General features: G+C 41.2%; 1 protein-coding gene across 1 annotated transcript in view; it reads left to right on the forward strand.

The window, feature by feature from the left end:
• The window catches only part of dnah9l (dynein, axonemal, heavy polypeptide 9 like), a 353,637-nt gene that overhangs the window by 118,884 nt on the left and 207,851 nt on the right, over nt 1–26,902 (forward strand). The window contains 6 exon segments of the mRNA XM_059647649.1: nt 3,599–3,755; nt 10,049–10,194; nt 10,283–10,399; nt 10,705–10,843; nt 10,936–11,028; nt 16,003–16,197. Of these exon segments, the coding sequence (XP_059503632.1) occupies nt 3,599–3,755; nt 10,049–10,194; nt 10,283–10,399; nt 10,705–10,843; nt 10,936–11,028; nt 16,003–16,197 (847 nt within the window).

Genomic DNA, 26,902 nt, shown 5'->3' on the forward strand with positions numbered 1-26,902 from the left:
TAAGATTAATGATGAGGCATTAGATGTTTTAGTGGGTGTAAGTATGCAAAAGTCTCAAGATCTGATGAGGCGCATCCCAGGTTGTTATGAGATGTATGGGAGGATATTGGTGGGGCCCCGAGCAGCTCTCTGTAATACTTCACTGGCTACAGGTAAAGTACCAGATGTTTGGAGGATAGTTATTGTGGTTCCTTTGTTCAAGAAGGGCAGCAGGAGTAGGTTACGTAATTACAGATCAGTTACATTGACATCAGTGGTAGGGAAATTATTGGAAAAAATTCTCAGGGACAGGATTAATTAAAACTCGGAAAGGCAAGGATTGATTCGGGATTGTTAGCATAGATTTGTTAGATGATCCTTGCTGACTAATTTAACTGAGTTTTTGAAAGATGACTAAATATTATTGATGTGGGTAGTGCAGTTGATACGCTTTGCATGAACTTCAGTATAAGGCCTTTGACAATACCACATTTGGAGGCTGATCCAGAAGATAAAAGCCCATGGGATCAAAGGCAAGTTGGAAAACTGGATCCAGCATTGGCTTACAAGTAGGAGGCAAGGGATGATGGTACCCTTTGTGATTGGAAGCCTTTGACCAGTGGTGTACCACAGGGATTATGCTGGGACCATTGTTGTTTGTTATCTACTTTAATGACTTGGACATGAACATAGAAGTCATAATTAGTAATTTTGCAGATGCCATGAGAATTGGTGCTGTTGATATTGAGGATGGTCGCAGGCTACGGTCTAATATTGATCAGCTAGTAAATTGGGCAGAGCAATGGCAGAACTTAATCCTGTTAAATGCAAGGTGATGCATTTTGGGAGGTCTAATAGGGAAGAATATACACAATGACTGGTAGATTCTTAAGGAGTAACGAGGAACAAAGGGACCTTGGTGTACGAGTTCATAGATCCCTGAAGATGTCAGCACAGGTAGACAGGGTATTGAAGAAGGCATATGGGATGCTTTTCTTCATTAGTCAGGGCATAGAATGTAGGAGCAAGGAAAGTCTTGTTACAACATTGATTAGGCCACAAATGGAATACTATGAATAGCTCTGGTTGCCATACTATTGGAACGGCATGATTTTACTGGAGAGGGTGCAGAGGAAATTCATCAGGTTGTTGCCTGGGATGAAGAGTCTCAGTTAAGCGGAGAGGCTAGATAAACTGGGTTTGTCTTAAGGAAGCAGAGGCTGAGGGGAGATCCAATTGAGGTACACGAAGGTATAGATATTGTAGATCATGAGTATCTGTTCCCTATGCCAGACATGTCAAAGACCAGAGAGCACAGGTTTACAATGAGGAGTAAGTGGTTTAAAGGAGATCAAAGGGAAAAATACTTTCACCCAGAGGGTGGTAAAAATGAGGAATGTGTGACTGAGAGGGTGGTGGAGACAGATTGTCTCACAACATTTAAGCATCATCTGGATGAGCACTTAAAATAGCAGGGCATAGTGGGCAATGGACCACATGAGTAAATGGGATTAGCGTAGTTTGGTGTTTGTTGAATGTCATAGCCACGGTGGGCAGAAGGGCCTGCTTCTACGCTGTGGGACTCTCTATGACCGTAGGTGTCCAAACAGTCAATGGGCAATTGAGGAGCAGACATGTAGACAACTTACTAAGACATGTAAAAATAATGATAGGATTAGGGGATTTCAACAATCCCAAAATTGACATAATCATGATATAAAGGGTTCAGGGGTGGGGTGGAGGGTGCAGATTTCTTGAAATATGTAAGAGAGCTTTTTATGTCAACATGTATATGGTTCAACCAGGGGCAATACAGTACTCGACCTAATTTTGGGGAATGAAGCCAAACAGAAGTTTGAGGTGACAGTGGTGGAGCATTTTAGTGACACTAGCTGCAACACTGCTTTTGGTGCTTGTCGTCTTTTTAAAAGTTAGTCTGCAGAAAAGGGTTTTGGATTGTAGGAGGCATATTTTATTAAAATAAGGCAGGATGTAGCCAAAACAGACTGGCAGACAATACTTAGGGGTAAATCTACAGCAAACTAGTGGTAATCATTCAAAAAGGAACCGGGACAGTACAGGCCCAACGTATTCCCTTTATTATGAAACATGGGAGCAACAAGCTCAGAGAACTGTGGATATCTTGGAATAGTCAGGACTGGGCTAAAAGGAAAAGTGATGTATACAGGTACAGAGGGAGCAAACAGTGGAGGCCCTAGAGTAGTGTAGGAAGCCGTCTACCACCGCCCTGTCACTACGCCAATTTTGGATCCAAGTTACCAAGGTAAACTGGATCCTTTGAGTTTTTACCTTCTTTATCACTTTAAGACCTTGTCAAAAACCCTGCTGAAATCCATAATAAACTACATCAACTGCACTATCCTTATTAACAGACTTGGCCACCTCCTTGAAATACTCCACCAAATTTGATGGGCATGACTTCTTTCTGACAAATCCATACTGACCATCTTTGATTAAACCTTTCCTGTCTAAGTGGGGATTATTTTTTTCTTTCACAGTTTTCTCCAATAATATCCTGATGACTAATTTTAGACTCACCTGGTCTATAGTTCCCTGGTATGTCTCTATTACCCATCTCATAAAATGGAACTACATTAACTGTCCCCTATTCCCCTTTACTGTGGCTGGAGATGACCTAAAAATTAGGGTCAGGGACCTTGTAATTTCCTCCCTTATCTTCCACGGCAACCTGGGATATGAGTTATCCTGACCTGAGGATTTGTCCTCTTCTTGAAACTCTGCCAAAGCTTCCATTACCTCCTAACATCAATCTACTCAAGGACTTCACAGTTCATTTTCTTGAATCCTGTTCTTGCATCCTCCTCCTCCTGAGTAAAAACAGATGTGAAGTATTCATTCAACATTCTACATGTTCTCTGGCTTGATGCACAGATTGTATCTCGACTGCTTTCTGTGATAACAAATTCCACATGCTTACCATGTTCCTGAAGAAGAAATTTATCTGTGACTTAGTCCTGAATGGTTTATCCTTAGATGGTGACCCCTGGTTTTGGACTGCTGTGTCATTGGTAACAGTGATCTGGCATCTACCCTGTTTCTATAAGATTCCACCCTCATTCTTCTGGACTCCAGGAAATATAATTTTAACAGATTCAACGCCTCTTGTTATGATCAGTCCTGCCATTCCAGAAAATGGTCAGGTAAACCTTTGCTGCATTTCTTCTTGATGTACTTGTGGGTAGTGGTGGCAATTTCTCCATTCCTTTACTGCTGGGTCAAACTCCTGCGATTCCTTTCTGAACAGCGCCGTGCTGTCTCTACACCCTGAAGGCTGCAGCAGTTTGAGAATACAGTTCCCGACCACCTTCTCCTGGACAATTAGGGATGGGGAATTAATGCTGGCATTGTCAGTGATGACAACCCCCCCGCCGACCCCGCAAAATGTCCCTGTAAACAAACATGAAAATAATGTTTTTGAGCTCAGCAAACAAACCACTGTATTCAGTGCAATCAGACCACAGAATTATAGTGTTCAACCATGTTATCCTCCGATTTGTATAGTTCTATTCTGTCATACAGGGCAGCATTACATTTACTCAGTTGTTAGTTGTTAATTATGATTTTAATTGTTCCACAGATGTTATATTACTTTAACTCAATCTTTGCATTTGACAATGAGTGGTGCACTATCAGGACCTGCTGGGACAGGTAAAACTGAGACCACTAAAGACTTGGGACGGTCATTGGGCGTTATGGTCTATGTTTTCAACTGCTCAGAACAGATGGATTACAAGGTAACTATATACTTTTCTGCAATATAATCATGAAAGTAATGAACTTGTGAGTTGAATGCAGCAAGTTAGATTTATTTAGAAATTGTCCTTTGATTTTTTTAAAAAATAATTCTGATCAGTCTTGTCTGAGTTAGAGGATGAGGCAGCTGTCATTTCTTGGTTTGGTATTTCATGCTGAAAGTTCCACTGTATGGAACTCGAGTATAGACTATCTTAGCCTTGACTTAAAGATAGTGGAATGAAAGGTTATGGGGATAAGGCAGGAACAGGATACTGATTGTGGATGATCAGCCATGATCATAATGAATGGTGGTGCTGGCTCGAAGGGCCGAATAGCCTACTCCTGCACCTATTGTCTATTGTAATACTGCCTAACTATCAAATTGCCTGTCAGCACTGACTCTTTAGGCCATTTCTGAATTCAGGCCCCAGCAGTAGGTGGATGGGAAGTAACTGACAAAAGAAATCCTTTTTAGAACCATTATCATCACTGGTTTATAAAGCAATCAGTCTTTATTCAATTCACTCATGGGATGTGGGCACTGCTGGTTAGCCAGCATTTCTTGTGCCTCCCTAGTTGCCCTTGAGAAGTTAATGGCGAGCTGCTTTTTTGAACTGCTGTAGGTAGAGTTACAATGCTGTTATGGAGAAAGTTCCAGAATGTTGACCCAACACATTAATTGACTTGTTAAATAAATTGTATTCTCAAAACCACTTTTTTCTTATTTATTATTACAGTTGACTTAGGGTTATGTTGGCAATAATTAAATGAAATATCCATTTAACGAATAGATTTTTTGATTTAAGGGTAATTACTGGTATCAGGGTAATGCAAATTGTCATAGTAGTCCTGAATAAAAAAAAATTACTATATCAGCTAAATCGCATTCCTCCAATACACAGGCCATGGAGAGGAGCATGTTAGACATCGGCAAAAATTTGATGGTCGCATACCAGCTGCATAACATAAGCTCCAATAAATTTTCAATTTGTTATCATCTGTCATTGACCTCAGCAAAGTTGAAAATTACCCGAATAATTTTTTTTCTTGTGTTCCTTGGTGAATCTTAATCTCCAGCTTCAGCTTTGGTCCAGCTCATTTTTCCCACTAGAAAACTAAAATAATTGATCGGTTAGGCTTACGTAATTGTCACGTTCAAATATGAAAGTAAGGGCGTAAGAATCAGGAGCAAATGTAGACCATACAGCCCTCAGAGTCTCCTCTTCAATTCCATACAATCATGGCTGACCTTCTGCTTTAACTCCACTTTCCTGTCAGCAGCTTTGTACTTGATTTTCTGAGAAACAAAATCGGTCTATCTGACTCTTAAGTATTTCAAAAACAGAACATCTACAGCCCTCTGGAGCAGAAAATTCAAACGATTTGCAGTGTTTTGTGTAAGTTTCTCCTCATCTCAGTCTAAAATTACCCTGGAATTGTGCCCCCCCTTATCTATATTCCCTGGCTGGGGGAAACAACCTGTTGTGCCTCCACAGTCAGACCTTTAATAACTTGTATGTTTCAATGAAATCATCTCTCATTCTTCTAAACTAGAGGAAATTGACAAAATTTACTCAGTCTTTTCTATGACAAGCCTCTCATCCCAACAATCAATCTACTGAGCTGCACTGCTCCCAGAGCAAATGTAGCCTTGCTTTAAATGTAGATGTCGAAACTGTGCATAGCTCTCCAAGTGTAGTCTCCAATTCACCAGGACTTCTTTAATCTTGAAATTCAGATCATTTGAAATAAACGCCAGCGTGCCATTTGCCTACCCAATTTCTCTCTGTACCTGTGTGCTAACTTTCTGACCCAAATCTCTCAGAATAACAACATTTACGAGTTCCACGAGTTTAAAAAAAATTCCGTCTTTTAATTCTTACGACCAAGGTGAATAGCCTGCTACTTCCTCATGTTAATTTTAAACTGCCACTTTGCTGCCAACTCACTTAATCTTACCACTTTTTTTATAGCTTAGAAATATTAGTCTTGTCTCTTTAAGTTATTAATGTACAATCTAAATGGGTTAGGCTAAGCACTGATTCTTCCAATACTTCACTAGATATTAGATGGTACAGTGCTTGGCACTGCTGCCTCAGTGCCAGGGACCCCATGTTCGATTCCACCCTGTCTAAATGGCATTTGTACTTTCTCACAGTGTCTGCATGGATTTTTTCCTGATGCTCTGGCTTGCTCCCACAATCCAGAGGTGTACAGGTTAGGTGGATTGACGGTGCTAAATTGCCCCAGAGTGTCCAGGAATGTGCAGGCTAGGTGGATTAACCATGGGAAATGCAAGAATCGGGTGGGTCTTGATGGAATGCTCTTCAGAACGTGCTGAATGGCTCTTTCTGCACTGCAGGGATTCTGTGATTCTGTAGTCTGCGAAGATTAAACTGTGCTTTTTATCCCTACACTTTCCTTTCTGCCCATTAGCCAAACCACTATCCATGTTAATATCCTAACCATATGTATTGATCTATGTATACAACCTTATTAAATGTCTTTTGAAAATCCACATACACCACATCTACTGATTTTTCCTTTATCTACCCTAGGTCACATCATTGAAAACCGAAGTTTGTCAAACACAATTGCCCCTTCATAAAATAATTTGACTTTTTGCTGGTCATAATATGATTTACTAAATGCATTCTTAAGACTTCAGCTGAACAGATTTTGCCATCCACCCTGACATATCTGTTTGCTGTGAGGCAGTGCTGCCCTGTCAGAGATGCCTTTGGGATGCATCATTAAATCAAGGTCGCAGTTGTCTGTTGAGGTAGTAGAAATGATGTCCTGGCCAATATTTATGTTGCAAGTAATACAGAAATCACAGTTATGTAGTATTTATCACATTGTTATTTGTGGAATTTTGCTGAATGCAATTTAACTGCCATTTCTTCTACGTTTTGCCTATGCCTCAAAAATGTACTTAGTTACCTGCAAAAAAAGTTTGATGTTTTGTGGATGTGCAAAGTAATATAAAAATTCAGTTGTTTTTCTTTCTTTTCCTGATGACTGACATCTGAATAACCAGTCTGTAGTTGTCTGTTCTTTCTTTCCCCTTTTTCTTGAATTATGGTGTTAAATTTACTAGGTTATAATCTGTTGAGATCATTTGAGACACTAAGGGATTTTTGGAAATCATTAGCGATCCATTCACCATCTCCATGACTACTACTTGTAGAATCCTCGATTGTATGTCACTGGGTTCTGGATGTTTGTCAACTTTTAGCCACTTAAATTTCTGATATTTTCTCTCTGACGTTAATTACCTTAAATTCCTCACACACATTTATGTCTTTGTTATATTTATTTTGGTATATAATTTGTGTCTTCTACTGTGAAAAAAATTACAAAATATTTGTTCAATGTTTTTGCCATTTCTCATTCCTCGTTACAATTTCCTGCTCCTAGCTGTAGGGACAAATTTATCATTTTAACTACTCGCTTTCTTTCTGTAGTCTTGTAAACAACAGTTACAATCTATTTTAATATTCCTCACTAGTTTGCTGTCATTTTATTTCTCCCTTTTTATTACATTTTGTGTCACTTCACTGCTTTCTATAGCACTCCAAACGTCAGAGTAACTATTTTTCTTGGCAATGTTTCTTCTTCTAAACTAATACTGTTCTTAACTTTCCCTAATAAAACATTATTAGATCTTTCTTGCTGGGTTGTTTCAATGGATGGTATTGCTGTTGAACGTTTTGAATAATTTCTTTCACCGTTTTCCAAATTTTAGTGACTGTCAAACCTTTATAGACTAGTTATCCAATTAACTCCAGTCAGCTCTCCTCTTGTAGCTGTGGAACTCGCTTTGTTTAAGTTTTCTGTTTGGTTCTGAAGTACGTAGCTTTCAGACTTTACAATAAATTCAATTGTATTAAGGTCACTTTTTTCAGTGAATCTTTTTTCTGTGAAATTGTTAATTAATTCTGCCTCATTGCACAAAGCTAGTTAGAACAGCAACTGTATCCCTGATTTGATTCTACAAGAAGTTGGGCAGAATTTTCATACTAATGTTCGTTGGCTATAGAACACCACCTCTAGGATTCTAATGTGAAATAGCAAAATTGGGCAACCTGTTGCCTTCCAGCAGAGGTCCTGCAAAATGGATCTTCTCCCTCGAGAGCTACCAGTCAATATCAGAGGCTGGCAATTCTCCAGTGACAGCAATTCCACTGGGAACCACCACTAGTACTGCAGGAAGTCCAAGAAGGAGAATCCTGACTGGAGCTCTGAAATACAGGTGGACAGGTCCCAACAAAGAGGGAAGGCTGCGTTGGTATAAAAGGCATCAGGACATCATCCTGCAGGACCATTCCTTGCTGCCAGTTTGGCCTTCTGTTGGGGCCAGCAAAGAGAGAGGTACTCATACTAGGCTACAAGCATCCCCTCTGGGCATTTGTACCACACTAACTGTAGAAAACAAGTGTGGGCTGAGGTGCTTTGAGGGCTACTGATGGATCTCAATTGGCATTAAGGTAAAGAAGATGTTGTCAATGCTTCCCATTCTCGAGGAAGCAGTCTGAAAGTTTGTGACCCTGCCCTCTCCGCAATCCATCTGCCACTCAGTCAGCTCCTGGGAGCAGTTCAGTTAATTGCATTGTCTCAGCAAGCTATTGCGACAATATTTTATAAATTCATCGTCAAACTCTTGCTAATCTATCATTCTTCATGGTGATTGATGTCCTGCATAATTCTTAGTGACTTTGTTCCAAGCTCTAATTATTTCTTTGTTTTGACAATGGTATAACTGCTGTTATTCAACTTGTAAAGCAACACTACTTGCACTTTCAAATACTGTATCATTTAGCAGTCCCATCGAAGTATACGGTCACTTGATTTTAAATTAACTGTATTTTGATATGGCCAACTTTTAAAAGCTACTTAGATCCAAAGAAAAAAAAATCTTGAATTGATGACAAAGTGACTGTAATTGGCAGAACCTCAGTTTTTGTTTTAGGCTTGTTTAATGAGTGAGGCTGGGTCTGAATGAGTTGAAATTTGAGCAATCTTAAAGGATTATGCAAAGTAAGAATTTAAATTGCTTTTACTGTGACTGTCATTTTGTCGAGCTCTTTAATTTTATTTCCGTAATTGTTCAGCCAGATGCTGTCAAATCTAGCTACAAAAGCAACAGATACAAGCAGAAAGTCCACTTCGATAAAAAGACTTTACATAGTGCCTTTCTTGATGCCCCAATGTGGATGACAACCAATTAAGTGCTTTTGTAGTGTAGTCAGTGTTTAAACATAGGAAATGGTGTAACTCTTTCCAATATACTTGAACAGAAAGTCATTGCTATCGATGTCATCATTACATGCACACTAAACAGTAGAACAGGAAATTGGAACTGGAGCTATCAGGTTGTATACCTATTGTTGCTGCAGCTCTTTGGCTGCCCCTTTCTTCTCTCCCCGCGCTGTCCTCCTCCACTCCCCCCTCATTGTCCCTTCCTCTGCTCCTTTCATCTTTTATACCCCTCCCTTCACTACATGCGTGCTTCCACCTTGCCACCCTGTGCATACTTTCTGTATTAGTGGTTTAATAATTTTGAATCCTGTCCCTAAACGGGCAAATTGAGATCAACTCACAAAGCATATTTTTCATTGTAAAAGTATTGCCTTTCAAGGGCAGCTGCTGTGAGTACCCACCTGCCACCTCACCCCCCCCCGAAGTAATGTTGGTGGCAAGCATTCGCTGTTGCTGCATCAAAATCCTGCATTTCCCTCCCAAATGGCAATGTGGGGGCTACCTGCAGTACATGGACTGCTGTTCAAGAAGGCAGATCACCACCACCTTCTGAAGGCGCAGCTAGGCATGAGTAATAAATGCTGGCTCAGCTAACACACACAGATCCTCATGAGTGAATAAAAAAGAGGCCTGCAGAATGTATTTATGTACAACAAGCTTCCACAAATATAACAAGCATTAGTTGAGACAGTAAGGAAAATAGGACCCAACCTCCTGTTTCTCCAAAGAACTACCATGACATTTTATTTTTGTGCCGCATTTGGGCCTCCTTTTAATTTCTCATGCAAAAGCACACCATTTCCTTAGTATGACATTGGTGTATTAACTTAGATTTTTGTGTTCAAGTCTCTGAAGTGAGGCTTGAACCCACAACCTTTTCTCTAAGGCAAAGAGTCATTGCACCCCCTGTATTGAGCTGCCTGGATGTGTTCCTTGCTTGTGGCTATGGCCACCTCTGAAAATATTGTGTGAATGTATTGTAATTTGAGCGATTATTGTCATTGCTTAAACATATTTTACACAATATTAGTCCATAGGAAACATATATAAAGGTCTCGCACAAACAGGAGTGTGGGGATGCTTTGATGAATTCAATCGTATTTCAGTGGAAGTTCTTTCAGTTGTAGCTGTACAAGTCAAGACCATTCAAGATGCAGTTAGAAACAAGAAAAAACGGTATGTGTTTTTTTAAAAATAGATATATCTGTCTAACTGATGATTCTTTGATCTCAAATTTGTACTAATGTATGTTTTGAATCAATAGATTTTATTTTCTAGGAGAAAGTATTGAACTGAAACCTTCTGTAGGTATTTTCATCACCCTAAATCCTGGATATGCAGGGAGAGCAGAACTTCCTGAAAACTTGAAAGCCCTGTTCAGGTGTGTACATATGATTGAGATATTAAGTGTAATGTTTCCATTATAACTGTTACCCTCAATTCCTGACACCCTCTCGTATATCACTGGGCTATAGCACAGTGATTGAGAAGGCCTTGACCTCATGTCTGATAATTCACTTCTCCAATAACTGACCAAAGAATCTTTCATTGCGGTCACAAACAGAGAGTTGAAGAAGCGTGGAATCATCAAAGGTCATGGAAAGACTAAAGAAGGATGGGAATTGAATGAACTGGGTTATTTTTATAATTCTAATGTATATTTTATAATTTTTAAAAATTTGTCAGACCTTGTGCAATGGTGATCCCAGACTTCGAGCTGATCTGTGAAATCATGTTGGTCACAGAGGGATTTATAGATGCTAGGCAGCTTGCCAGAAAATTTATAAGTCTCTACACACTTTGCCGTGAGCTACTGTCAAAGCAGGTAACGTAGATTTTTAGGAAAGAAGCATGATTTTCAAACAATGTTTTTTTCTCATTGATTTGATTGCTGTTTGAACACTTATCATCCTATAGGACCATTATGACTGGGGCCTTAGAGCCATAAAATCTGTATTGGTAGTTGCAGGATCTCTGAAGAGAGGAGATCGAAACAGCCCTGAGGAGCAGGTAAGGAGAAGTTGTAATTCTAGCTCGTTATAGTGGGCCAGTATTGACATCTATGTGAATTTGAGATGGAAATTCTGGTGCAAAGGAGAAGGATTTGGCTCAATATTTTCTACATCAATGTGCTCAGGAAGTCTGGCTGTTTCTAGTCAGCGGTTGACCTATTCTTGCAAACAGCATGGGACATGGCTCTGTGGTTAGCACTGCTGTCTCACAGCACCAGGGAGCTGGGTTTGATCCCAGCCTCAGGCGACTGTGTGGAGTTTGCATGTCCTCCCCGTGTCTGGTTGGGTTTCCTCTGGGTGCTCCAATTTCCTCCCATGTGGATTGGCCATGCTGAATTGCCCGTGGGCTGCTTCCACACCAAAGGGGTTCTTTGTTAAAAATACTATATTTGGTTGCACGCTTGCTCGGTGTGTTTGATTGCAAATGTTTCGTCACCTTGTTGGATAACATCGTCAGTCTGTCTCTGGTGAAGCACCGGTGTTCTGTCCTGCTTATTATTTATATGCCTCGGTTTGCTGGGGTGGTTGGTATTATTTTTTGGTGTCTTGTATATCAGGTCCAGTTCAATGTGTTTGTTGACAGAGTTCTGGTTAGAATGCCAGGCCTCTAGGAATTCCCTGACATGTCTCTGTTTGGTTTGTGTTATTAGGGATGTGTTGTCCCAGTTGAATTCATATCCTCCTTTGTCCATGTTTATTAAGACACCTGGGAATTGGTAATGTCTCTTGGTGGCTAGTTGGTGTTCATGTGTCCTTATTGTCGGTTTTCTTCCAGTTTGGCCTTTGTAATGTTTCTCACAGTCCTTGCAAGGTATTTTGTATATAACATTAGTTTTGTCAGTTGTGGGTATGGGGTCCTTTACATTCGTCTGTAGTTGTTGGTTTATGGGCTACCCTGATGCCTAGGAATCAGAGTAATCTTGCGGTCATCTCTATGTCTCTGATGTACATTAGGGTAACTAGTGTGTCTGGCCGTGTTGTGTCACCTTGTTGTGGTCTGTCGTGGAGGTAATGGCAGATTGTGCTTTCTGGGTATCCATTGCTTTTGAAAACTCCGTATAAGTGCTCCCGTTCTGCTTTTGCGCAATTTTGCGTTGCTGTGGTGTGTTGTGATTGTTTGAATAATTCCTGATGCATCTCTGTTTATGGGTGTTGGTGTGGTTGCTGGTATAATTAAGTATCTGGTCCATATGTGTTGCCTGTCTGTGTACACCTAGTCTAGAGTTTCCCCGTTGTTCTTGCATTCTGCCGTTACGCCCAGGAAGGGTAGTCAGTTGTTGTTCTCTTCTACCATTGTGAATTTTGTTCCAGTGAGGAGGTTGTTTCTATGTTGGTGGGTTTCTTCTGGTTCGGTGCGTTTGATAATCATGAAGGTATCATCTACATAGCGGACCCAGCGTCTAGGTTAGATAGTGGGGAGCACTGTCTGTTCTAATCTTTCCATTACTGCTACTGCAATCGGTCTGGATATTGGGGATCCCATTGGTGTTCTGTTGATTTGTTTAAATAAGTGGCCATTGAAGATGAAGTAGGTTATGAGGCACAGATCCAGTTGATTCAGAGGTCCTTGTTAGTGCTGTTGGTGACATGGGGTGCCTGCCTTTCTGATTCATCCAGCAGTATGACAATTGTTGCTTTGTCTCGGTTGATGTTTATGGATATAAGAGGTGTTGTTACATTGAAGGATACCATTATCTTGTGCTCATCTCTTCTGGTGTCCTTGATGATGTTGAGGAATTATTGCTAGGAGTGGATGGAATGGGTAGTATTGTCAAGTAAGTTTTTCAGTTTCCGTTGTGTTGCTTTTGGCTAGTCTATATGTTGGAGTGCCTGGTAATGAGACAATGGGTCTGAAGGGGACCCCTTGTTTGTATACCATAGGGAGTCCATAGAAGCAGGGTGTGTTGGATCCCTCTGGCTTTGTTTTTAGGTAGCCTGTCTTGCTGATGTCCCCTGAGCTCTGCAATTTCTTCAGGGTTGTTGCGATCCAGTTCATGAACTGTGGTGTTGGGTATGTTGCCACTTGTTGGTAGTTGTTGATGTTTGCTAATGTGTTGGCTTTCTTGATATTATTGAGCTCTATTAAGGATTATTGTGACGCGTCCTTTATCTGCCGATGGGATCCTGATGTTTCTGTCTTTCTTAAGTCTTTCCAGGGCTTTCTTCTCTTTCGTGTTGAATGTGTTTGACTTAGCTTTTCTGCTCAGTGTTGGGACTGTCATTTGTCTGATGGTCTGTTGTATTTCCTCTCTGAGTTCATTGCTGTTCAGTGTTGATTCCAGTGCAGCCAGGAAGTCAGCTTTTTTTGGCATTTCTGTAGTAATAATTCAGTCCAGGTACTAGGACAGTCTTTTCAGTGTCTGTAAGTGGCCAGCCTGTGATGTTCTTGATCCATGTTTCTGTATTTCTGTTGTGAGTGAGTTTGGAAGTTTGTCTTGTAGGGATATAGTTTTCTTTGTTCAGGTCCTCTGTTGTTGAATGGTGATGGCGTGTTCCAATGTGGTTGTCCATTCTCGGTCAGTTGTGTTGGAGCACAAAGTGTTTGGCGTGCCATTGCCTGCTTGTATTTGTGGAGGCGGTTGTGGGCATCGTTGATCATAACCCTTATCATTCTGTAAGCTAATAAAATGTGAGGCTGGATGAACACAGCAGGCCAAGCAGCATCTCAGGAGCACAATAGCTTTTGTGCTCCTGAGATGCTGCTTGGCCTGCTGTGTTCATCCAGCCTCACATTTTATTATCTTGGAATTCTCCAGCATCTGCAGTTCCCATTATCTCTCATTCTGTAAGCTGTTCTCCTTGCCTGTGGATTGTTGACAGGTGGTTTATATTTTAAACTTTGTGATAGTACCTGCCTTTTGAGGTGTACGTGCAGGAAGTATAGTTGTTCGCGAGTCGCCAACTAGCCACCAAGAGGCACGACCAATTCTCACTTGTCTCAATACACACAGACAAAGAAGGATGTGAATTCAATTGGGACAAAACATCCATAATAGCACAAGCCAAACAGAGACATGCCAGGGAATTCCTGGAGTCCTGGCATTCCAATGGAACTCCATCAACAAACATATTGAACTGGACCTGATTTACAAATCACTGAAAAACAAAGCTGGATATAATACCAACCACCCTAGCAAATCGAAGCATATAAATAACAAGCCAGACAGAACACCAATGCTTCTCCAGAGGTGCACTGACGATGTTACTAGCGCGGTGATGAAATGGCTACAATCAAACACATACCAGGTTGATGAGCAAGTCTGCAACCTCTTCAACAACCTGAGCTACAAATCTTCTCAAAAACGTTAGATACCATATTCATGTATTTAAAATGTCAGATTGTAAGATTAATAATTTCTGATTGCATTAAGATCATAGCCAGAATAAAATCAGACATCAAAACAAATGACTTCAGGTATGTCCTTTCTGTTTTCAAAGTAGAGAAATTTGACATTCCATAAATATAAATGTAGCTTTTCAGGGCAGATGAGTGTTTAATAGTAATTATAAATTTACTATACTGTTCAAAGTCTGATTGTTTAGTGAAATGTAAAGTGTAACTTTGAAAGACTATTGCAACGAAGAATGGAAGTATTTGACAGGCCATAGATTACCCCCTCATTTAAATCAACTGCATGGAGGTTTGGTGGTGGGGGGGGGGTTGGTCTTTATAGCTTCACTTTTTTCTTGCAATGTAAAAATAGAGTATTGAGTTGTTCACACTTCTTAAAACAATACTTGCAGCTGAACAATTAAAAAATGATTTTCTCTTAAGAGTACTGTTGAATAACACTTATGCTTTCAATTTTTCATGTTTCTATTTCCCTAATTTTCTTAAGTGCTTTTACAAATAACGTTTCTTGCAGTTTTACCTTTTTTTAAAAGAAACAATTATGATAATACTTGTTCATTTAATGAACATTTCAAGTCTTCTAACTTCTCAGCCTTTTCCTTTCTACAACCAAGACATTTTAACTAACTTTGGTTGACTGCAGTCGAGCACCTTCTACTCCTTGCAGCTTTGGTGAGACCACATGGTCTTCAGCTTTTTGATAACTTTTTTGCTGATTCCACCTGGTTTGAAGTTTTACAGACAGGTTTGGTGCTGCTATTGCTTCTACAGCCTTTTTATTATCAGCTGTCACTTTTTCAGAAGTGGACATGCTCCTAAGCTGCTGAAAATATAAAGATGTTTTTCCCATTGGAATTGTTTCCTTCTTTCTTCTCAGAAGACTAGGGTCTTTGTAGATATGAAAATTTAGTCAGCCTAGCACTATTGCTGGTGTATTTTATGTGAGAGTGATGCCAACTGCTACTACTACTACCTTATATAGTCCAGTGAGTTGAATCTTCAGCCAGCCCCACCTTCAAACTGTTGGTTTCTGCCAGAATCATCCATGATGTCTTATGCAGATTCAATGCCACTTAGCGTTCTGGCTGCCATTTGCCCAGGCCACTGACACCATATGGCGAATGTCTGAGGGAGAAGATCAGGCATCGTTTGTTTCAATCTTAATATCTTTATATTCGATATGATTCATCATAGCTTATTCATTCAGATGTGCCTATTTATCAATAAAAAGTTCTTTCTCTTGAAATTCATCTTCCTATTACCATCAACATAATTGAAGGGAAAATTCAGGGTCTGCACAAGTGCGCACTAAACTGATGCCACCGATCTTACTAATCTGTCTTTTTCCAAAATAGAAGTAGAATCAGTAATCTTACAAACACTATGACCAGGCTGCCACCCCAGTTGGTCTGTTTATCTAATGAAATGGAATAGAATTCAACACAGTTATCAATTTTAAACTTAAAGCCAGTGACTTAGTCGACGACAGATTGAGCTTAACTAACCATATGCACTATAATTGTTTAATTATGCAATAATTTATCATGTTTGTTAACTTAATATCATTTATTATAATGTTATTGTTCAGTCATCATTTAATAGCATTGTTGCTGTTTCCAGGTCTTAATGCGTGCTCTTAGAGATTTCAATCTACCAAAAATTGTCAGCAATGATGTTCCTGTTTTTCTGGGTCTGATTGGTGATCTTTTCCCATCGTTGGAGGTACCACGAAAGAAAGATATTGATTTGGAACAGATGGTACGCCAGTCTATTTCAGAACTGCACCTGCAGCCAGAAGACAACTTCATATTAAAGGTGGAAATAATAGTTTTATGCTTAGTTTCTCATAAATCTAAATGAGCTGATTAAAGGATGTAATGTTCACTGTTGTAAAATGTGTATCAAGACCCGCATTTCTAACATCTGTCTAATGTTTATACTAAGCCAAAGCATGAGCATAAGCTAACAATTATTGTACCTACAAAGAATCTACTATATCTGTTGTGTACATTATCCCCAGGTAACAGGGTAAAACATCTTTTGTATTATCATTGTCTTAACTAAATTTGTTCCCATTAATATTGGTAGATGAATTAGATGTAAAAGGTACATAAAGTTTGTGTAAATTTAATGATAAAACATTAACATAATAAAAGCATGCAAATAATCTTAAAGAGATTGTAGATGTTATTAACCTGTTCAGGCATGCTACGAAGCAGTTCTGGAGCAGGTGAATCTTGAATCCAGGGCTTTTGGCCCAAAACTAGGGACACTGCCAATGTACCACAAAACCCCCCTTTTTAAAACTGTTTCTGTCTCTACAGATGCCAGAGGAAGTGGTGGAGATGGATACAATGACAACATTTAAAAGGCATTTTGATGGGTACATGAGTAGGAAGTGTTTAGAGGGATGTGGGCCAAATGCTGACAAATGGGGCTAGATCAGTTTAGGATATCTCGTTGATGCAGATGAGTTGGACCTAAGATTTCCATGCTTTATAACTCTATGCTGAGTTTCTCCTGCATGTTTTTACATAGGTATTTTAGGTGACCTGATCAGATATGTTATACAGCATGGCAGATGAGATTTGAACGCAAACCCTCTGGCTCAGCCGTTAGGACACTACCACTTTGCCACAATATCCTCTGTTCTGTAATTATTTAATAAACCTATTCAGACATGTTTTGATACATCAGACACAAGTGGGACTTGAACCACGGTCTTCTGGCCCAGAGACAGGGAACCTACCGTTGTGCCACAAGCATAGCTATTTCTTAACAGCGCCATCTTTGAATCTGTTTCTCGCCATGTTATCCAGCTCTTTGTGTTTCTGATCACTATTTGAAGTACTCCCAAATCTGGCAACCAGTTTATTGTGTCTCCCTGGGTTTCTTCCCAGTTCATTCTCTCTATTTCTTTTTCCTCGAATGCTCTCTATTAATTATGTATTAATTGTGCATAATTACATACAAGTGGGTATTATCTGGGGACTCTGTTATGCTCCATTAAATATGAACAGACTAAAATTGTGGTGTTTGTGACATGACAATGCTGTCACTTCAAAACAGTTATTTTGTCCTTTTTTTTTGAAGTGTAAAGGCAGAAGTGTCAAAGAGTCTAGGGAGTACTAGTTTAACAATGGAAATGGAGCGCCCAGCTCTCCCAGTTCAGGTTTTATCTAGAGATAATGGGAACTGCAGATGCTGGAGAATCCAAGATAACAAAGTATAAAGATGGATGAACACAGCCGGCCAAGCAGCATCTTAGGAGCACAAAAGCTGACGTTTCGGGCCCAGACCCTACATCCTTTGTTATCTCAGGTTTTACCTAGTTTTGTTCTGGCTGCAGCAGTCGCTAGTGTTTTGAGTAGCAGAAGTGTTGCAAGCTTCAGTAAAAGGATTCCTATGACTTCCTGTGAAATCTCTCTCTGGATGTTGTTCCCACCTGCCTGGAAGAATCATGTTTGAATTTACCTTTTTGCCAACGGGTGGGCTTATGAAATGTTACAGTATTGGAACAGTTAATTAATTAAGTTGCTATATCAGGTTGGTTACACTTTCCAATAGTTAAGTTGCTCAAAATTCTGCTTTCTTTTGTTTGTGTTTCAACTGTGGTGTTAAATAAATTTTCTTCTGCTTAAGGCCAAGTAGTTTGACGAGTTGCATCACACCTGGAACACCCACTTCACATCTACCTTTAAAATAAGAAAATGTTAGGGTCGAGGCTACCTTTTTGAAGTGTTTTGAGGGGGTCTTGCCTGGCCCATAACAGGGATCAATTTCCTAGTTGTAACGCCTTTCTCTGTAAAACAATGACTAAACAAAGACTTCAATTCTATCCTTCTTTACCTACCTTTCTGGAGTATGACATAGTAGCAGAGGACGGCTGCCCAAGATTGAAGCTTGAAACTAAAATCTAGTTCGGACAGAAAATTAGAAAATTACGGAAGGCAAATGCAAGTTGTCAGGGCGTAGTCAATACTTGGTGTCTGAATCGCAACACCAGTGGAAGAGTGAACTGGATATGTGGACATGAGTTATACCCCTTCCAAAGAGAGAAAGCAAGATACAATTTTGGAGTTGTCACTTCCAATATGAAGTCAATGTTAATTTTTTGTCAGATGGAAATGGATGATGGTTTAGGACTTCCATTAGAATTGTTGTTGGATTTGACAAAAGAGGCATTCTATAAAATGTCTCCCAGGCATGATCAGAATATGATACATTTCAGAAAATTAATGGCTATACCATCAAGAAGTATGAACTTGAACACACTGTGTAGAAAAGATTGATGAATTTCAATTTGAGGATCTTAGAATTGGCACTGACATTTAAATTACTGTGTTGTGCTGAGGTGTCTCCTATAGACAAGCTTCTGATTCTAACTGATGTTCAGTTTTTAGCGAAGAAGACTCTCCTGGGTCAAATGTCTGCAGCGTTAAAAAATACATCATGGGGAAACCATCATTTCCTTCATCATTCATGGAATAAATTACATTTTTATTGTAATAAAAGCAATATAAAACTCAAAGATTGCCTGATTTCAGAATGGTCCAGGTACTAAATGCACATCAACACAATGGAAGGGTTAAAGCCAGGATGAACTCCAAAGAAAAAGTCACATCAGACTGGAAATATTGACCTGCTGCATACAGACCTGCTGAGTTTCTCCAGCACTTCTGGTTTTTATTTCAAAGCTCCAGTATCAGCAGTACTTGATTTTATTAGGTAAGGATGAAAGCAAACCTGGCTATCAGAGAAGAAAGGAAAATTAGAGCATAAATAATGGGAACGTGAATCTCAGCTATGTTGACTGAACAGTTAGTTACTGCTTCAGGTATGCTTCAAGGTATTGAAGGATTTTGCAACATAACTGTTGTAAGTTTTGCCTCAGTATATGGCTTAAAGAAGGCAGCTGCCATAGATCTAGAAGCATGGGACAAAAATAGAATACTTTCATCTTGTATTTTTTTTAGAGCTATCTACCAAATTTAATATTCGTACAATAATATTTTACAAGGATATGAGGATTATTATGGACAAAAATATGCAGAAATGGATAGTAGCTGGACTTGAGCTTGACTTAAATTGAATTTGCCCATCATGATTTCAGAGCCGTGTAAAAATATGAAAATCATGGTTGCGAATATAGCAGCTGAGTTTATTTTGCATACCTGGGATTTATTTTCCCACTTGAGATAACGAGGTGCAGAGCTGGATGCACACAGCAGGCTGAGCAGGAAATGTTTTCTGAAGAAGGGTCTAGGCCCGAAACGTCAGCTTTCCTGCTCCTCTGATGCTGTTCCACCTGCTGTGTTCATCCAGCTGTACACCATGTTATCTCAGAATCTCCAGCGTCTGCAGTTCCTGCTATTTCTGAAGCAATTCATTTTCCCACTATTCTGTTCTGATTTTACCTTCTGCTAATATTTAGATCTGCTTGCATCCTTATTCACCTTATCTTTAATCTCCCCAAAGTCTATGAAAAGCAACATGGAGCAATGAAAAACTGCACAGATTTTTTGTGATCAAACTGCAAGTTGTCAACATGCAAAAATTCACTCCAAATGGTAGGAGAGTATGGAGTCAGTCATACAGCATGGACATAGACCCTTCAGTCTAACTAGTCTATGCTGAGCATGTTCCCAACATAATCTAGTCCCATTTGCCTGTGCTTGGCCCATATCCCTCTAAACCTTTCCTATTCGAGCAGGGTAGACCAAGGAGAGCCAAAGGAGCCTGGACTTCAAGAAGGTTTTTGATAAGGTGCCACACAGGAGGCTGCTGAGTGAGATAAGGGCCCATGGTGTGTTAGAGACGAGGTGCTAGCATGGATAGAAGATTGGCTGTCTGGCAGAAAGCAGAGAGTGTGGATAAAGGTGTCTTTCTCAGCTTGGCAGTCAGTGGCAAGTGGTGTTCCACGAGGGTTGGTGCTGGGACCATAACTTTTCACTTTATACATTAATGATCTAGATGAAGGAACTGTGCGCATTCTGGCTAAGTTTGCAGACGACACAAAGATAGGTACAGGTAGTATTGAGGAGGTGGCGAGGCTTCAGAAGGATTTGGACAGGTTAGGAGAGAAGACAAAGAAGTGGCAGATGGAGTACAATGTGGGTAAGTGTGAGGTCATACACTTTGGTAAGAAGAATAAAAGCATGGGCTATTATCTAATTGGGGAGAAAATTCAGAAGTCTGAAGTGCAAAGAGACTTGGGAGTTCTCATCCAGGATTCTTTCCAGGTAAACTTGCAGGCTGAGTCAATAGTTAAGAAGGCAAATGCAATATTAGCATTTATTTTGAGAGGACTTGAATGTAGGGATGCTGGGATGTACTGCTGAGGCTTTATAAGGCTCTGGTCAGGCCACATTTGGAGTATTGTGTGCAGTTTTGGGCCTCATAACTCAGGAGGATGTAGTGGTCCTGGAGCGGGTTCAGAAAAGATTCACAAGAATGCTCCCAGGAATGGAAAGCTTAACAAAAGAGGAATGTTTGAGGACTCTGGGACTATACTCATTGGAGTTTAGAAGGATGGGGGAATCTAATTGGAACTTTCAGAATACTGAATGGCCTGGACAAAATGGATGTTGGGAAGATGCTTCCATTGGTAGGAGAGTCTAGGATCTGAGGACACACCCTTACAGTAATGGGAAGACCTTTTGGAACGGAGATAAGGAGAAACTTCTTTAGCCAGAGAGTGGTGAATCTATGGAATTCATTGCCACAGAAGGCTCTGGAGGCCAGGTCATTGAGTACATTTAAGACTGAGATAGGTTCTTGATTATCAAGGGGATCAAGGGTTAGGAGGAGAAAGCAGGAGAATGGAGTTGAGGAACTTAATCAGCCATGATTGGGTGCCGGAGCATAATCAATTAGACAAATGGCCTAATTTCTGCTCCTATGTTTTATGGTCTTATGAGCTTATTCGTATACTCATCCAACTGTTTTTTAAATGTAGTAACTATACTTGAATTCACTACTTTTCTGGCAGTTTGTTGCAGGTAGGAAAATCTCTGTGTTTAAAAAAAAAAGTTGCCCCTCATGTCCCTTTTAAAACGTTCTCCTCCAACCTTAAAAATATGCCACTGCTTTTGAATTCCCCCACCTTGGGAAAAAGACCTTTGTTATTCGCCTTATCAATGTCCTTTGTGATTTTATAAACCTCTATAAGGTCACCCCTCAATGTCCTAATCTCTGATGGAAAAATGTCCGGGTCCTTCCTTATAACTCAAGCCTACTATTCGCAGTAATGTCCTGGTAAATCTTTTCACAACATTCTCCTCTGTAATAATATCCGTCCTATAGGAGGGCAACCAGAACTGCACACAATACTCGAGAACAGGCCTTATCAATGTCTTGAACAGCCTCAACATGACATCCCAATTCCTATACTCAAAAACTGAAAGAACTGCAGATCCTATGAATCAGGAACAAAAGCAAATTTGCTGGAAAAGCTCAGCAGATCTGGCAGCACCTGTGAAGGAAAAAACAGAGTTAAAGTTTTGGGTCCAGTGACCCTTCCTCAGAACTGTTCTGAGGAAGAGTCACTGGACCCGAAACATTAACTCTGTTTATCAATTAGCAAAATCCCAAATTGCCTACTGTCTTGTGTGACAGTGTTCCTGCATTGAAATGTACAAGAAATGGTTTAATTTTTTCTGTTTAATTGAATGCTTTACATGTTGGAAGATAGGATTTAATCATCGCCAAAGTCTCAGAAAAAATATGTAGAATGCTGAGCTATCGAGATGAGCTGAGGTGTGATTTAGTACAGGAGTGGTAATGTAAGAGGTTATGATGGTATAATTGTATTTACAAAACATGGCAATCGATGTATTAAGGTGCGTTCTTTATTATTTGGAATCAATTGCAACATTTCAGACTTTGAGCAGCAAAAAGGAATAAATGTGGCATTTAATACATCAAATGTTTTTTTGTTTTGTGGTGAGAGCTTTGAGAAACAGGATGTAGTTGATCAAGGGCTAAAAATAATGTGAGTAACCCTGGCACACATGAGAGGGGGATAATAAAGTGTGAAGCTGGATGAACACAGCAGGCCAAGCAGCATCTCAGGAGCACAAAAGCTGACGTTTCGGGCCTAGACCCTTCATCAGAGAGGGGGATGGGGAGAGGGTTCTGGAATAAATAGGGAGAGAGGGGGAGGCGGACCGAAGATGGAGAGAAAAGAAGATAGGTGGAGAGGAGAGTATAGGTAGGGAGGTAGGGAGGGGATAGGTCGGTCCAGGGAAGACGGACACGTCAAGGAGGTGGGATGAGGTTAGTAGGTAGGAAATGGAGGTGCGGCTTGGGGTGGGAAGAAGGGATGGGTGAGAGGAAGAACAGGTTAGGGAGGCAGAGACAGGCTGGGCTGGTTTTGGATGCAGTGGGGGGAGGGGATGAGCTGGGCTGGTTGTGTGATGCAGTGGGGGGAGGGGACGAACTGGGCTGGTTTTGGGATGCGGTGGGGGCAGGAGAGATTTTGAAACTGGTGAAGTCCACATTGATACCATTGGGCTACAGGGTTCCCAAGCGGAATATGAGTTGCTGTTCCTGCAACCTTCGGGTGGCATCATTGTGGCACTGCAGGAGGCCCATGATGGACGTGTCATCGAAAGAATGGGAGGGGGAGTGGAAATGGTTCACGACTGGGAGGTGCAGTTGTTTGTTGTGAACCGAGCGGATGTGTTCTGCAAAGCGGTCCCCAAGCCTCCGCTTGGTTTCCCCAATTGTAGAGGAAGCCACACCGGTACAATGGATACAGTATAGCACATTGGCAGATGTGCAGGTGAACATCTGCTTAATATGGAAAGTCATCTTGGGGCCTGGGATAGGGGTGAGGGAGGAGGTGTGGGGGCAAGTGTAGCACTTCCTGCGGTTGCGGGGGAAGGTGCCGGGTGTGGTGGGGTTGGAGGGCAGTGTGGAGCGAACAAGGGAGTCACGGAGAGAGTGGTCTCCAGAAACCAGACAAGGGTGGGGATGGAAAAATGTCCTGGGTGGTGGGGTCGGATTGTAGATGGCGGAAGTGTCGGAGGATGATGCGTTGTATCGGGAGGTTGGTGGGGTGGTGTGTGAGAACGAGGCGGATCCTCTTTGGGCGGTTGTGGCAGGGGCGGGGAGTGAGGGATGTGTTGCAGGAAATGCGGGTGACACGGTCAAAGGCGTTCTCGACCACTGTGGGGGGGAAAGTTGCGGTCCTTGAAGAACTTGGACATCTGGTATGTGCGGGAGTGGAATGCTTCATCCTGGGAGCAGATGCGGCGGAGGCGGATGAATTGGGAATAGGCGATGGAATTTTTGCAGGAGGGTGGGTGGGAGGAGGTGTACTCTAGGTAGCTGTGGGAGTCGGTGGGCTTGAAATGGACATCAGTTTCTAGCTGGTTGCCTGAGATGGAGACTGAGAGGTCCAGGAAGGTGAGGGATGTGTTGGAGATGGCCCAGGTGAACTTGAGGTTGGGGTGGAAGGTGTTGGTGAAGTGGATGAACTGTTCGAGCTCCTCTGGGGAGCAAGAGGCAGCACCGATACAGTCATCAATGTAACGGAGGAAGAGGTGGGGTTTGGGGCTTGTGTAGATGCAGAAGAGGGACTGTTCCACGTAACCTACAAAGAGGCGGGCATAGCTGTGGCCCATGCGGGTGCCCATGGTCACTCCCTTTGTCTTTAGGAAGGGTGGAATCGAAAGAGAAGTTGCTGAGGGTGAGGACGAGTTCAGTTAGGCAGATGAGGGTGTCGGTGGAGGGGGACTGGTCGGGCCTGCGGGACAGGAAGAAACGGAGGGCCTTGAGGCCATCCGCATGCGGAATACAGAAACACCTCCGCTCGGTTCGCAATAAACAACTGCACCTCCCAGTCGCGAACCATTTCAACCCCCCCCCCCATTCTTTTGATGACGTGTCCATCATGTGCCTCCTGCAGTGCCACAATGATGCCACCTGAAGGTTGCAGGAACAGCAACTCATATTCCGCTTGGGAACCCTGCAGCCCAATGGTATCAATGTGGACTTCACCAGCTTCAAAATCTCCCCTTCCCCCACCGCATCCCAAAACCAGCCCACTTCACCCCTCCCCCCACTGCATCACACAACCAGCCCAGCTCATCCCCTCCCCCCACTGCATCCTAAAACCAGCCCAGCCTGTCTCTGCCTCCCTGACCTGTTCTTCCTCTCACCCATCCCTTCCTCCCACTCCAAGCCGCACCTCCATTTCCTACCTACTAACCTCATCCCACCTCCTTGACGTGTCCGTCTTCCCTGGACTGACCTATCCCCTCCCTACCTCCCCACCTATACTCTCCTCTCCACCTATCTTCTTTTCTCTCCATCTTCGGTCTGCCTCCCCCTCTCTCCCTATTTATTCCAGAACCCTCACCCCATCCCCCTCTCTGATGAAGGGTCTAGGCCCGAAACGTCAGCTTTTGTGCTCCTGAGATGCTGCTTGGCCTGCTGTGTTCATCCAGCTTCACACTTTATTATCTTGGATTTTCCAGCATCTGCAGTTCCCATTATCTCTGATACATGAGAGGGGTATCACCCGTGGACGTCCATTTCGAGAATGTGTGTACAGCAGAGATATTTTCCAAAGGACTGTAATAAATTCAGGGATGTAGCAATTGTGGAATATGAAGGAAAAGCTACTGGTAAGTTTGAATAATGGTTGAATGTGCAAGTGATGGACAAGAAGTATGAGTAATGGACTGGAAAAATATGTTGAAAGCCTTAAAACTTAGAAAAAATAGTGCGAGAGGATAGTGTGTTCTAGAAGTGACTTTTCAGAAAATGTTGCACTTGGGGAAAGAACCTTTGATAATGTAAGAGGGAGATTTTGCCACGTAGTCTTGACAGATAGGAAAGTGGAAATAGAAACTTGTGGGTGTATAGATTAGACAATAAAATAAAGGCAATAGAATAGTCCTGTAACAAACAATGATAGTCTTGCCCCGGAAAAGTCATTGCAGGTGGCTACAAGGACTGAAAGATCCAACAGTACTTGGAAAGCTTGACACAATCCAAGATAAATCAGTTTGTTTGGCACCCACCACCCAGTTTAAAATTTTCACTACTCCTAGAATAGGGTAGTAGGTGTGTACCATCTACGTGATTCGCTGTAGGACCTCACCAAAGTCCCTTCAACAATACTTACTATACCTGCAACTTATCAGACCTAGAGAAGCAAGAACAGCAAATAAATGGGAGGACTGTGACCTGAACGTTCTCCTGAAAATTATGCATATCCTCACAAAGTTATATCAGAATCCCTATATGGGCAAATAATAGAGTGACCTAAAGCCAAACTTGCAAGCATTGTGCACATCTCATGAATGAATATAAAATAAATTTCAGATGAGAATGGAATAGGCTGCCCTTTAGCTCACAAACCAGAGAAAATGGCTATCTCTTGTTGATGGACTGGGTATAGTATTGTGTTGGTCAACTAGTTTAGGTGAGATTCAGCACAGTTGGCAAATTAGATGTACATTCATTGAATAATAAGTCAATAATCGTATGATGGGAGAAGATGAGCATTCAATGAAATATGTGAACGAGAAAAGATTAAAGAAGATTGACCATCCCAGCTTGAAACAAATGCTGCATAGAAGGCTTAAAAAAAAGGTGCAGAAATAAATCATTCAGGGTTGCAATCATTCTGTGCCATTCAATAAGATCAAGGCCCAGCTGTGGATGATTTGAATTGCAAATTTCATCTCCCCCAACAACTTTTGATTCCCTTGTCTGTCAAAAATGTATGTCCTTTTATCTTAAAAATATTTAATGACCCTGCCTTCACTGCTTTATGAGGGAGAGGCATCCAAATTTACACAATCCTAAGAAAGTAAAGATTTCTTCTCATCTCTGCCCTAAAAGAGCAACTCCTAATCTTAAAGCCGTATCTCTTACTTCAGAACTGAAGCACAAGATGAAACATCCTTTTCACACCCATCTTTTCCAGAAAATCCTGGATCTTGTACACACCAATCAAGTCAACCTTTATTCTTCCAGACTGCAATGGAAACAAGACTACCTTGTCCAATCTTTCCTCATAGGCCAGCCCACTCATCCCATGTATCAATCTAGTAAAAGGGAAAAAAAAACTAAACAACAGTGAATGCTGCAAGTTAGAATCAAAAATAGAAATTGTTGGAAAAGTTTAGCAGGTCTGGCAGCATCTGTGGAGAGAAAGCAGAGGTAACGTTTCGTGTCCAGTGACCCTTCTTCAGAACTCACTTGGAGTTATTAAGAAGGATCATTGGGTCTGAAATATTAACTTTTCATTGTCTCCACAGATTCTGCCAGACTTGCTGAGATTTTCCAGCAATTTCTATTTTTTTAAATCAATCTAGTAAACTACATCTGAACATGCTCTGATGCATTTCACCCTTTCTTATATAAAGAGACAAGAACTGCACATATTTGGGATTTGGTCACACTAATGTCCAGCATAACTGAAGTATAAAATTTTTCTCTTCTGCTAAATTCCTGTCATAATAAAATATAGTATCACATTAACCTTCTTGATCACTCCACT

Source organism: Stegostoma tigrinum, chromosome 7, assembly GCF_030684315.1.
Source record: "Stegostoma tigrinum isolate sSteTig4 chromosome 7, sSteTig4.hap1, whole genome shotgun sequence".
NCBI classification, from domain to species: Eukaryota; Metazoa; Chordata; class Chondrichthyes; order Orectolobiformes; family Stegostomatidae; genus Stegostoma; species Stegostoma tigrinum.